Raw genomic sequence first — 13,159 nt, forward strand, 5'->3', positions numbered from 1 at the left:
AAGTGTGCATTGGGTAGAGGATGTATTGGATGTATTCTATTCTCACAGTAGACTTCCCTCGGCTGTGTTCTGGCTTCTTTATTTCTGTGGTGTATTTTTGTGTCTCATTGAAAATCACTGTCAGGATCTCTCACCCGGTTTTAAGGAGGTGCCATCATCTCTGTACTGTTTTTAGTAGTGACAACACAGGAGGATGATAACACACAGTCCGTCATGCCGTAGGCCCAGCTCTCTGTCTGTCTGTGTCGGACTAGCAGGCAGCTCCCGCCACATGGTGTGAGGTGCACACATGCATGGAATCATTCCTGTGTTTGTGTGTGTGTGTGTGTGTGCGTGCGTGTGCGTGTGTGTGTATGTGTGCATGTACATACAGTTTCTACAGACTGGCAGAGAGTGTGAGTGAAGTTTCAAATGCTCTTGAACAGATTTGGTCAAAAATGAAGAGAAAGTAAACCCTCCATTTCTTTTGTTTAGCACAATTTATTAAAATGGAACCCTGAGGGAGCAGGATTTCAACCTCTGAGTCTGTGTACAATGCCTTCTCCATTCCCATCTAGTAATCCACCTAGCTCGTACTCTGCTATTGTATTCCTATGGTACAATCTTCATCTCATCCATAATGCACAAGAATTAGGATTTTGTAAATAGCTGGGGGACAATCATTGTAGTTGCTGAGTAACTTTCCTACATTCCTCTTGGTATTTAAGGCTGCGGTAGCTACTGTTTTGGTGACAGACCCACATTTGGTGAACAGAATTGGAAAGGAAACTGAAAATATGACAACATAACATGTCATACATAAAACGAAGGAAGACATTTCACCTTACAGAAATAAGAAAACAGTCATGATTGAATGTTTTGCGTTTGTGTGTGACCATGTGTGGCCAACATTGGCTGGATTTCACAACTTGTGGCCACAGATCCTGTATCCTGGTCCTGTATGGCTCAGGTGGTAGAGCATGGTGCTTGTACTGCCATACCTGAGGGTTCGATTCCAGGGGCTACCCATACATAAAATGGATGCATGCATGACTGTAAATTGCTTTTGATAAAGGGGTCTGCCAAATGGCATATATTATATTATTATTATATCCCAGAATGCATTGCCAGCTGTAGAAGAGGGTAAATTGACTTGGTGTTTGATGGATTATTAAGGTTGGAGTTGGTGTGACCAAGCATGTGGTATGGTTGTCAGAACAAGTAGGCTGACATTCACATTGTCAACTAGAAAATATGAAACATCCTTATTTACATTATCAAAGTATTTCAATGGGAATAGTTTTATTTCCTTGTACAGCCATATTATCTTTGGCATAGCTTGAAGATGGTATTATTGCTGCCATAAAAACAACGCTTGGATCAATCACTTCCTACCTCAGCATTTCCTATGAAAACCAGCCCTATATTCCAGTAGGGTATTCTTCTGAATGGACATACAAAAATCATTTTATTACAATTCTCGGCTAGGTTTTGACTTAAAAAAGCAAACATTCAATGTAGAACACTGGTTGTCTGAATTAGGCTGATTGTTATAATTGCACAAGTGGTTATGTCTCAAGTACTTTGACAGTCCAGAAGAGATGAACTTCAGAGCAAAGCCACTTCCGACTCCATCATAATGCAACGCAATAAGAAAATACAGCAACATCCTTTGGGATGATTCAAACTGCTCAGAGTATGTACAGTGCATCGGCGGTCATATCAATCTTTTCAGGATTGCACAAACGTTAGGTTTTGTGTTCAGCCTCACACAAGATAGTACTTCATCCCAGATAAAACGAAATAACAACAACAATAATAGACGTACTAGTAAAAATATTGTTTATGGCCTATTCAGTTAAATGTTTCCTGTTGTGTTCTTTCTAACATACCTTTCTCACCTCACCCTCTTTTATGTCCATATCCAACTTCAACATTAATGATTTTTGACTTCTGTTATTGGGTTGTGGTTGTTGGTTGAACAAACAGAGTAACACTACAATATGCAGAGTTTCCAGTTGAGCATTCTAAGAGCCTGAACGTTCTAGAATGCCACAGCCATTTTCTTCTCTAAAGCGTGCCTTAAATCATCCTACAAAAGCATTTTAAACAAATAAAAAACACAAACAATGATAACAACATAATCATAACACTGTTTTTGTTGTCTGTCTGACAGTCCAGAGCGAACCATTTCCACAGCACTGTGCAAACACATAACATATGTAGCTACTGACTATAAAACAAGGCGGGGTGCTCTGGAGAGACGCACTGGATGTTTTGATCGGGCGACGCAGTCCATTGGCCGCTCTCTCTCTCTCTCTCTCTCTCTCTCTCTCTCTCTCTCATTGTGGTTGTGTGTGTTCGTGCTATGTTGCATAGCTCTCTTCTCTGCCATAAACCCTATAAGTCCTTAAGTAGGCCAGGGAGGTCAGAGGTCAAGCGTTAGCATCACTGTTAGCTAGCCGGAGGGATGCGTTCATCAACAGCATTGTTTACACACATTGTACCTTTGAGAAGCTCAGATTTTCAAAGAGTAGCGAGTTGAGCGACTGTCTTAGGTATCAAGGCGTTGGAACTATGCAGCCTGTATGTTTCTAGACACACTAGATTGTCGTAACAAATATGTAGAACAGAATGAAAAGCCATATTAGACACATCTGTTCTCTCCAGTTTCCACCCACCAGTTTCATCCTCTTGTTTTACAGCCTTCCTTCATAGTGCAATTCTGTTATTATTACGATTTTAGCAAATCACTTACAAGTGGTTCCTCTCCTCAGTACTGCATCTGACCTCTATGTCATGCCTCCCACTCATACCAGACACACACAGACGCCATCCCGGCTCCATGGCTCTACAGTAGCATGATAATCACCACTCACACCAGACACACACAGACGCCATCCCGGCTCCATGGCGCTACAGTAGCATGATAATCACCACTCACACCAGACACACACAGACGTCATCCCGGCTCCATGGCTCTACAGTAGCATGATAATCACCACTCACACTAGACACACACAGACGCCATCCCGGCTCCATGGCTCTACATTAGCATGATAATCACCACTCACACCAGACACACACAGACGCCATCCCGGCTCCATGGCTCTACAGTAGCATGATAATCACCACTCACACCAGACACACACATACGCCATCCCGGCTCCATGGCTCTACAGTAGCATGATCATCACCACTCACACCAGACACACACAGACGCCATCCCGGCTCCATGGCTCTACAGTAGCATGATCATCACCACTCACACCAGACACACACAGACGCCATCCCGGCTCCATGGCTCTACAGCAGCATGAGAATCAATGGCTGCAGTGGCAACTGGCTGAAGACAACTGGCTGTAGGCCTACAGGAAAGGAACAGCCCTGTCCTAGTATGTACCATCTAGTAACAAGACAACCCAGACAGACGTCCTCCATTTTGACTGTATCATATGGCTCATGGAACAGACAGAAACACCCTATGGAACGCCAGTGAGTTCTGACTGGTGTGAACTGGTTCCCCTTGTCCCTGTGAATCATAATGGACCAGCAGAGATGAGGAGTCCACTGAGCTCCATTCCCAGAGCAGCAGACGGAGGGAGGGAGGGAGAATGCTGCACTGTACGGTGGGCTGCTGTTGGTTTTTAGAGTGGTGTTAGTTGGGAATCTGGCTCAGACCAACCTTCCAGTGTGTTGTGTAACAGAAAAAGGAAAACATTGACATTCCCAACATATGGGCTGGTCTGGACACCATGTTTCCCTTCCTGTAATCTGAGTCATCCTCAACCACTGTGTGTCTGTCCCTGGAGAGCAGAGCCCTTCTGATTCCCCGCCCAAACCTTGCAACATCCCCTCTTTGACAACCAACGCGGAGGAAAACAACCCCCGACACTGCAGCATCACAAGGTCTTTCATCAGCAGGTCAATACAGAGAGACTCCCTGGCCAACATGTACCTGAGTCCCTAGATCGGCCCCTTCCCTTTGCCCCCCACACCCTTCACCAAGCAGACATGTAAGGGCACAGTGGTCAAGCACAGGGGACGTCGTTGGGCAACTGAATGTCCTCACTTTGTCACAGCATCAATAAAGTGAAAGAACACAGAAGGAGAGAAACAGACATATTTAACAATATTGTGGCTTTGCATGTTGAGTTGTTTTTTTGCTCAGGGATTCATAGTCCAGTCTGTGTTGAGTTCTCTGACGGTCACATCATGCTCTTCCTGTAGTCAGTCTGCTTGCCGCTGTTGGAGGGTGTGAGGGGTGAGAGGGAGGCAGGGGTGGTGGGCAGCGAGTCCAGCTGACGGTAGAGCGCCCTCAGCTCCTTCACCTCCTCTAGAACATCCTTGGCCTGACCCCATGTGGACGCTGCCTCCTTCAGCAGCCTCTCTGCCTCCGCCCGGGCCCCGTCCGAGGAACCCTTGGAGCCCTTGGAACCTGGCGAGTCCTTCCCTTTCCCCTTCCCCCGCTCCACCTCCTCCCCCTTCGCCCCCTGCACCTGCATCAGCAGCTCCTGAGTTCTCTCCAGCTTCTGAGCGATTAGGTCCTGCAGCTGGCTGATGGGCGGCAGGTTGCCCGGGGGGGCAGAGGTGGCAGAGCGGGGGATGGATGTCCTGGGTTTGGTGGCCTGTGTCCCGGAGTGTGAGAGGATCTCGTCCATGGAGGCGCAGCGGCTTTTCTCGGCCGGTGTGAGCCTCTTGCCTGGCTGAGGAGTGCAGGACTTCCCCATCTGAAGTTGCTGTTTATCGTCCCAGGTGACCCCGGTATCGCGCGGCAGGCTCTGGGACTTCCCAGTGACCTCTGTGGGAGGTGTTAGACAGATGCTACTGATGGCACCCTCTGTTTTGGACCTGAGGCAGTCGAGCTGAGTGGATTTGTCCAGGTTGGCCCGGAAGCTCTTGTCACAGGTGTCCTGGCCATCTGTGCTGGGGCTGTCCTCCTCCTGGATCAGGTCAAGGGTCAACATGCCGTCAGAGGTAGAAGTGGAGGCCTGGATACGGAGCAAGGAGAAACAGTCTGTTAGTGATATTAGACACCATAAGAAACACTGAGATCAGGGTAAGGCCCATTGTGATTTAGTTAAGTTAGGATTAAACTAATGAAAAATTCCAGTTGAAAGTAGTTTGATCATCACCATGTCCAACTGACTCATTGAATTAAAGCTCAATTGACAGAGTTGGTATTGTCTCCAACCAGCCGTTGTGATAATAAGAAGGGCTAAGACAAGACAGGCCAGGAGAAGCAGGATACCTACCACAGCCATGATGTGTCCTCGTGTAGGCAGGCGCCGTGTGTGAGGGATCTTAGCCCTGTCCCGTGTGAGATGGGACAGAAGGTTTTCATCCTCAACCATGACCTGAAAGAAAGCAAGAAAAAAAGAAAGATGAAAGAGAGCGAGAGAGAGGGAGAGGGTGAGAGATAAAGGAGAGAGAGAGGGAGATAAAGGAGAAATAGAGGGAGAGAGAGAGAGAGATAGATAATGGAACAGTCACATGTGGAGTGAGGGGATTGACATGCTTTCACATTAGCCTGAGGGCTGTGTTTGTGTCAGAATGGGTTGGGTAGTTTATTGATCAGTATTATAGACCTAATCATGGATTGATTATCTACAGGCATGAGATTCACTGGGCCAAATGGGCCACAACAATTTGCATAAGGCCTTTGGAAACAGGCCGCTAACCTATAGATAACCTATAGCTAACCTATAGCTACACTGACAACCAAAACATCTGCACTGTTAACTAGTGATAACACTTTCCACTGATGAAGTGAGTTCAGCCCTATAGCTAACCTATAGCTAACCTATAGCTAACATATAGCTACACGTCTGCACTGTCATCTGGTGATAACACCGTCTCCACTGATGAAGTGAGTTCAGCCCTATAGCTAACCTATAGCTAACCTATAGCTAACCTATAGCTAACCTATAGCTAACCTATAGCTAACCTATAGCTACACTGATGACCAACACGTCTGCACTGTCATCTGGTGATAAAACCGTCTCCACTGATGAAGTGAGTTCAGCTGGAGTGTAGTTTATTCACTGGCTAGTGGGACTAAGCAACATGTCATATTTTATTCGCTGGGATTTTATGTCTAATATCAATGTCATAATTGTCAATTGGATCTGAAAGCTTTTAACCATTACATTATCAGGTGGAACGAGAAAAGATGGAGATGACCAGCATATGTGTGTAGTTAAGAGCACTAGGTTAGCTATCCAGGCTGCATCACAACCAGCTGTGATTGAGAGTCCCATAAGGCGGTGCACAATTGGCCCAGCGTCGTCCGGGTTTGGCCGGTGTAGGCCGTCATTGTAAATAAACTCCCAGTTCTGTGCTGCCAATGACTGGAATGAATTTCAAAAATCACTGAAGCTGGAGACTCATATCTCCCTCACTAACTTTAAGCATCAGCTGTCAGAGCAGCTCACAGATCATTGCACTGTACACAGCCCATCTGTAATTAGCCCATCGAACTACCTCATCCCCATATTGTTATTTATTGTTTTGCTCCTTTGCACCCCAGTATCTCTACTTGCACATTAATCTTCTGCACATCTATCACTCCAGTGTTTAATTGCTAAATTGTAATTATTTCGCCACTATGGCCTATTTATTGCCTTACCTCCCATATCTTACCTCATTTGCAAACACTGTATATAGATTTGTTCTATTGTGTTATTGACTGTATGTTTGTTTATTCCATGTGTAACTCTGTGTTGTTGTTTGTGTCGCACTGCTTTGCTTTATCTTGGCCAGGTCGCAGTTGTAAATGAGAACTTGTTCTCAACTAGCCTACCTGGTTAAATAAAGGTTCAATTAAAATTAAAATTAAAATAAGGGTGTATTTAAGGGCACTAGCGTTGCTATTGTACACATTCATACATTATGTGTATAAAACACTTTCAACCAATGTTGCATTGCAATTCAATGCAGGTTTATCAACATAGATCTACAGTACGTGTGTACCATCATGTAGGACTCCACCTGCGATAACCCTACAGTTGAGAGCAATGAAACACCATCCTGGTGGAAGAGTGAATCCCGTCTCTGATGTCATCAGGCCATTGAGCAGCAGAGACACTGGAGCCCTGGAGGTAATTGATATCTCTCACAGTGCTGGTGCTGTTGTTCCGAGTCCATCCACACGCCTGACCAGTTGTCCTCTAAATGTATTTTATTTTACGTGAAAGTAGCTCCATGTTGTATTCGTTCTGTTTCTTTAACAGTGATGACATGGATTTGGATAGTCATTGTGAGAGTGCTTCTGCCATCTATAGCTGTGTGATAGGGACATGTACAGTTTGGGCCATCTATAGCTGTGTGATAGGGACCTGTACAGTTTGGGCCATCTATAGCTGTGTGATAGGGACATGTACAGTTTGGGCCATCTATAGCTGTGTGATAGGGACATGTACTGTTTGGGCCATCTATAGCTGTGTGATAGGGACATGTACAGTTTGGGCCATCTATTGCTGTGTGATAGGGACCTGTACTGTTTGGGCCATCTATAGTTGTGTGATAGGGACATGTACAGTTTGGGCCATCTATAGCTGTGTGATAGGGACCTGTACTGTTTGGGCCATCTATAGCTGTGTGATAGGGACCTGTACAGTTTGGGCCATCTATAGCTGTGTGATAGGGACCTGTACAGTTTGGGCCATCTATAGCTGTGTGATAGGGACCTGTACAGTTTGGGCCATCTATAGCTGTGTGATAAGGACCTGTACAGTTTGGGCCATCTATAGTTGTGTGATAGGGACCTGTACAGTTTGGGCCATCTATAGCTGTGTGATAGGGACTTATACAGTTTGGGCCATCTATAGCTGTGTGATAAGGACCTGTACAGTTTGGGCCATCTATAGCTGTGCGATAGGGACCTGTACAGTTTGAGCCATCTATAGCTGTGTGATAGGGACCTGTACAGTTTGGGCCATCTATAGCTGTGTGATAGGGACTTGTACAGTTTGGACCATCTATAGCTGTGTGATAGGGACTTGTACAGTTTGGGCCATCTATAGCTGTGTGATAGGGACTTGTACAGTTTGGGCCATCTATAGCTGTGTGATAGGGACATGTACAGTTTGGACCATCTATAGCTGTGTGATAGGGACTTGTACAGTTTGGGCCATCTATAGCTGTGTGATAGGGACTTGTACAGTTTGGGCCATCTATAGCTGTGTGATAAGGACATGTACAGTTTGGGCCATCTATAGCTGTGTGATAGGGACATGTACAGTTTGGACCATCTATAGCTGTGTGATAGGGTCCGTGTGTGTGTGTGTGCGTGCGTGCGTGCGTGTGCTTTTGTGCGTCAGTGTGTGTGTGCATGTGTCCATCCATGTGTGTGTGTTGGGGACTATGTCAAATGTGTGTGTTGTGGCCTTATATAAGGGTGGTGTTGACACGATGCGTTAAGTGCATAAAAGCTCAGAAGTGTGTGTGTGTGTATGTATATGTGTGTTTTAGTGTGTGTACATGTTATTTCACATCAAGCTGCTCCCCTACCGTCTGTCTATTGATGTCATCAGGGCGATTGACCTGCAGTGAGAAGGAGGGATGAAGGATCCATCCCATCATCCCCAAACAGAGAGGGAATCCTTTGATCAGCTGCCTCAGCTAGAAGACTGTCACAGCTGTCACCACCTGTCTGTCTTCTTTATAGAGGTCATTTCATCTACACTACACTAGACTGAAACCCAGAAAATGCCCTCATCAGGAAACCAGTTTAAGATAGAATGGAAGATACGATAACAGTTCCTTCTATTTCTGAAGCACTTTATACATGTCAACATGCTGTGGGAGTTTAGTGTCGGGTCATGAGGGTGTGTGTGAATGAGGGGCGGGTCAATGGATTCCATTCCTCAAAAGTGCATTCAGTAAGATATCCTCTTGCAATTGGCCATGTGACAGATGAAGTGTTGTTTATAAGAGAGAGAGAGGAGAAGGAGAGTGGAGGTGCACAGGGGGGTGTGTCTTACCTCATCCAGGATGCTGTTCTTGGATCTGGTGATTGCTCCATTTAAGGCGTTTATCCAGGACTCCTTCTCCTCTGGACTAACAGCCAGGAACACCAGGTTAGGGACCTGACAGACACAAACGAGAGAGAGGGGATGTAAGAAGCCAGGGCCTTGCACAATATTGTGTAACTGAGAATGAAGGGAGTGTTGAAAATCCTAACATGCATGATTCTCAGTCAACCATCTGTAAGGGATACCTTTCATATAGGTACCATTCCAGAAACCCATATCACTCACGCACACATTCACACACAGATATGACCATATGGTGCTCTTTCTCCCACTGAGGCTACAGGAAACTGCAGCTGTGTGGAGACTCTGAGAATCTCTCTCAGTCTGTGTCTGTCTGTGTGCTGAAACACAAGCTTCCTCCCCTGACAACCCAACATGATACCCTATCCTCCTGCTGCTCTGAGGGTTCTGGGAGATCCTGCAGATGGTGTATGTGTGCGTGTGTGTGAGTCTGTGTGTGCCTCACCAGAAGAGCCTTTCCATGTTTTAAAGGTGAACTGGACTGGCAAACTGTCAGATTTCAAATGGTCTACAAGCATGGGGAATTTGACACTTTCACTCTGTTTCTCAAGTTAGTCTGTCCATCAGCGTTGGTGATCATATACTGGGTGTAGGAGTTGGAGGTGTGGCTAGTCTGGAACACAATGTCCCTGTGAAAGGGATGGAACAGGGGGAGGGAGGGAACAGGGGGAGGGAGGGAACAGGGGGAGGGAGGGAACAGAGGGAGGGAGGACAGTGTCTCTGGGCAGAGACAGAGGTGGGAGGAGCTAAGTAGAGTCAAAGGGGATCATGGCTAATGACTAAGGACAGGGTGTACAGGGTGGTGGCCCGGTCTGGCGAGCCGAGTCAGGTGAGTGTCAATCAGCCTGTCAATCAATCTGGCTGCTGTAACTGATCTGACTATGTTAATATCTGGCTACAGTACCGTGAAACTCATCTCAACAGTGTATTTAAGATGTAAGTATTGATTGTGTTGCTATTGTGGTACAGTACTTTGAGGTACAGGTTTGCTCTTTCCAAGGTTCTAGATCTGGGTTCTTGTGGACACTTCCTGTGGACCCACCGTGTTGCCTGGGGTTCTGGAGCGCAGCAGGGTGAACTTGCTGTGGTTCTTCTTGCTGCGGCTCTTGGCCTTGCGGAGCTCCTCAGAACGCTCGTAATCCGTCAGGTCAACCACCTCCTGGATCTTCTTCTCATCCTTCACCTGCAGATAGACACAATGGACAGATGTTTCAGATAGACACAATGGGCAGATGTTTCAGATAGACACAATAGACAGATGTTTCAGATGTTTCAGATAGACACAATGGACAGATGGCGATGTTTCAGATAGACACAATAGACAGATGTTTCAGATGTTTGAGATAGACACAATGGACAGATGGCGATGTTTCAGATAGACACAATAGACAGATGTTTCAGATGTTTGAGATAGACACAATGGACAGATGGCGATGTTTCAGATAGACAATGGACAGATGGCGATGTTTCAGATAGACACAATGGACAGATGTTTCAGAGACACAATAGACAGATGTTTCAGATGTTTCAGATAGACACAATGGACAGATGTTTCAGATGTTTGAGATAGACAATGGACAGATGGCGATGCTTCAGATAGACACAATGGACAGATGGCGATGTTTCAGATAGACACAATGGACAGATGGCGATGTTTCAGATAGACACAATAGACAGATGCTTCAGATAGACATATTGGACAGATGTTTCAGGTAGACACATTGGACAGATGTTTCAGTTGACACAATAGACAGATGTTTCAGATGACACAATAGACAGATGTTTCAGATAGACACAATGGACAGATTGAGATGTTTCAGATAGACGCAATGGACAGATGGAGATGTTTCAGATAGACACAATAGACAGATGCTTCAGATAGACATATTGGACAGATGTTTCAGGTAGACACATTGGACAGATGTTTCAGTTGACACAATAGACAGATGTTTCAGATGACACAATAGACAGATGTTTCAGATAGACACAATGGACAGATTGAGATGTTTCAGATAGACGCAATGGACAGATGGAGATGTTTCAGATAGACACAATAGACAGATGGAGATGTTTCAGATAGACACAGTAGATAGATGGAGATGTTTCAGATAGACACAGTAGATAGATGGAGATGTTTCAGATAGACAATAGATAGATGGAGATGTTTCAGATAGACACAGTAGATAGATGGAGATGTTGAACAGAAAGCTAAGACTCCAATACAGATGTCAACTTCAACAGAATGAACTGTATGAACTGTAATAGTGTATTCTGTGTCCCTGAAAACTGTGAGAGAGATACAAAGGATGTCCCCCATGTGATGTGTGAGGCTGTATGGTGTAAAGGCGGAGCTAGCAGGCACAAAGTCACTAAAATAGAAACAAAGGCAGTCATCCAATAATGCTGCAGGGTGCAGATAGGGCAGGAGGCCATCAATTCTTGAAGGACACAACCGGTCCGGAACATGCTGGACTAATCACAATGTGCACAATAAGCCCCAACCCCCAACCCTTCCTAGACACAAACTCCCTCCTGTTCCGTGTTGTTAATAACTTGTGTTATTAATCTGACGTCCCCCGCCCCCGCCCCCACCCCACCACCAAACACATCCCAGGACAAAGGCAATAGACTGAACAGGCAGCACCCAGTGACAACACAACAGCTAATTGGATTAAGGTCAGACATGGCTTTGTGTCTGTCCACAACAATCCTAAAACCACATCAGGAGACCACTTATAAAGTCTGGGAAAAATTTGAGAAGATTAGATTTTTGGATATAGTTACCCTTAAATTCAAGTGTACACCTAGCAAGAGGCTGTTGTTTAGCGTGTTTTTGTAGCACACATATGATGGTAGAGTTTGCTAAACAAATAGCCACTGGATTTATGGAAATAATAATTAAATCGTTCTGTCAGGTCAGCAAAGGCTACTTTGTAGTTAACATTTAATTTAGAAGTTTTTTGGGAAAGCCTTTCCATCTACCAGAAGACTGTTTTCATTAGCATCATCGCTAACCGCTACACAAAGACGTAGATGTGCTCACCTCACATACGCAGACAGGGGGATTTCTCGTTGCCTATTCAGGAAGTTGCAGGAAAAACGAATCACTGATGCAGTCTGTTCATTTCTTATGATACACTTGGGCAAATGTAATTGATATCCTACTAAGTTCAATAAATGTTTGAACATCATTGAATTATGTTTAAATCTCTGGATTCGGTGATTCCGTCCACTTTCTCCGCTTCACAGATTTTATATGGCCCTAGGTTTGTAAGAGGTCACCAGTAAAGTGTCACCATCTTAACCCTCCCCAGGTGGCATGGTGGCACTGTGAGTTCAGGTCCGGGGCAGCCAGTTGCCAAATGGGGCACAGCTGTGGGCCTATGACACAACCCCCACGGGACCGTCTATCGTGGGACAGTGTGACGACATGACAGCCATCCTCCCCATAAAGTTAAACATTTTATTGGGCGTACAAAAATTGGGCGTACTAAATTAAAATATTGTTAAACTTTCGTACATAAATGTGCCTCAGTGAGTCAACATACCGCTCGCTGCCTCTCGTGATTTTAGTTTTCTGAACCTTGGTGGAGCCATACACACTCCTTAGAACAGGGTTTCCCTAACTGGGTCCTGGGGACCCCTAGGGGGGCACGTTTTAGTTTTCTGAACCTTGGGGGAGCCATACACACTCCTTAGAACAGGGTTTCCCTAACTGGGTCCTGGGGACCCCCAGGTGGGCACGTTTTAGTTTTCTGAACCTTGGTGGAGCCTTACACACTCCTTAGAACAGGGTTTCCCTAACGGGGTCCTGGGGACCCCCAGGTGGGCACGTTTTAGTTTCTGCCCTAACACTACACAGCTGATTGATGATGAAATGATCAACTAATCATCAAGCTTTGATCACTTGAATAAGATGTGTAGTGTTAGGAGCAAAAACTAAAACGTGCAGCCCTGGGGGTCCCGAGAACCGAGTTTGAGAAACGCTGCCGTAGAACAATCAAAAGGCCTGTTTGAATTGAGACAAGGCAGATATCTGTTCGTTATCTAGCTGGTAAGCTAATGGTCAGACAGCCAGTCAGGAAAAAGATTAATACATGTATTTAGAAAATGGGTTTATAAGA

General features: G+C 45.4%; 1 protein-coding gene across 1 annotated transcript in view; it reads right to left on the reverse strand.

Annotated features, from left to right (window-relative positions):
- Positions 1-460: 460 nt before the first annotated feature.
- Positions 461-13,159, reverse strand: part of plekho1b (pleckstrin homology domain containing, family O member 1b) — a 39,815-nt gene continuing 27,116 nt past the window's right edge. Inside the window, exons 3-6 of the mRNA XM_036966474.1 lie at positions 10,078-10,218; positions 8,964-9,068; positions 5,235-5,336; positions 461-4,970 (exon numbers count right to left, since the gene is read on the reverse strand). Coding sequence (XP_036822369.1) covers positions 4,188-4,970; positions 5,235-5,336; positions 8,964-9,068; positions 10,078-10,218 — 1,131 coding nt within the window. The 3' untranslated portion in view covers positions 461-4,187. The remainder of the gene's footprint in view (positions 4,971-5,234; positions 5,337-8,963; positions 9,069-10,077; positions 10,219-13,159) is intronic.

This window comes from Oncorhynchus mykiss, chromosome 3, assembly GCF_013265735.2.
Source record: "Oncorhynchus mykiss isolate Arlee chromosome 3, USDA_OmykA_1.1, whole genome shotgun sequence".
NCBI classification, from domain to species: Eukaryota; Metazoa; Chordata; class Actinopteri; order Salmoniformes; family Salmonidae; genus Oncorhynchus; species Oncorhynchus mykiss.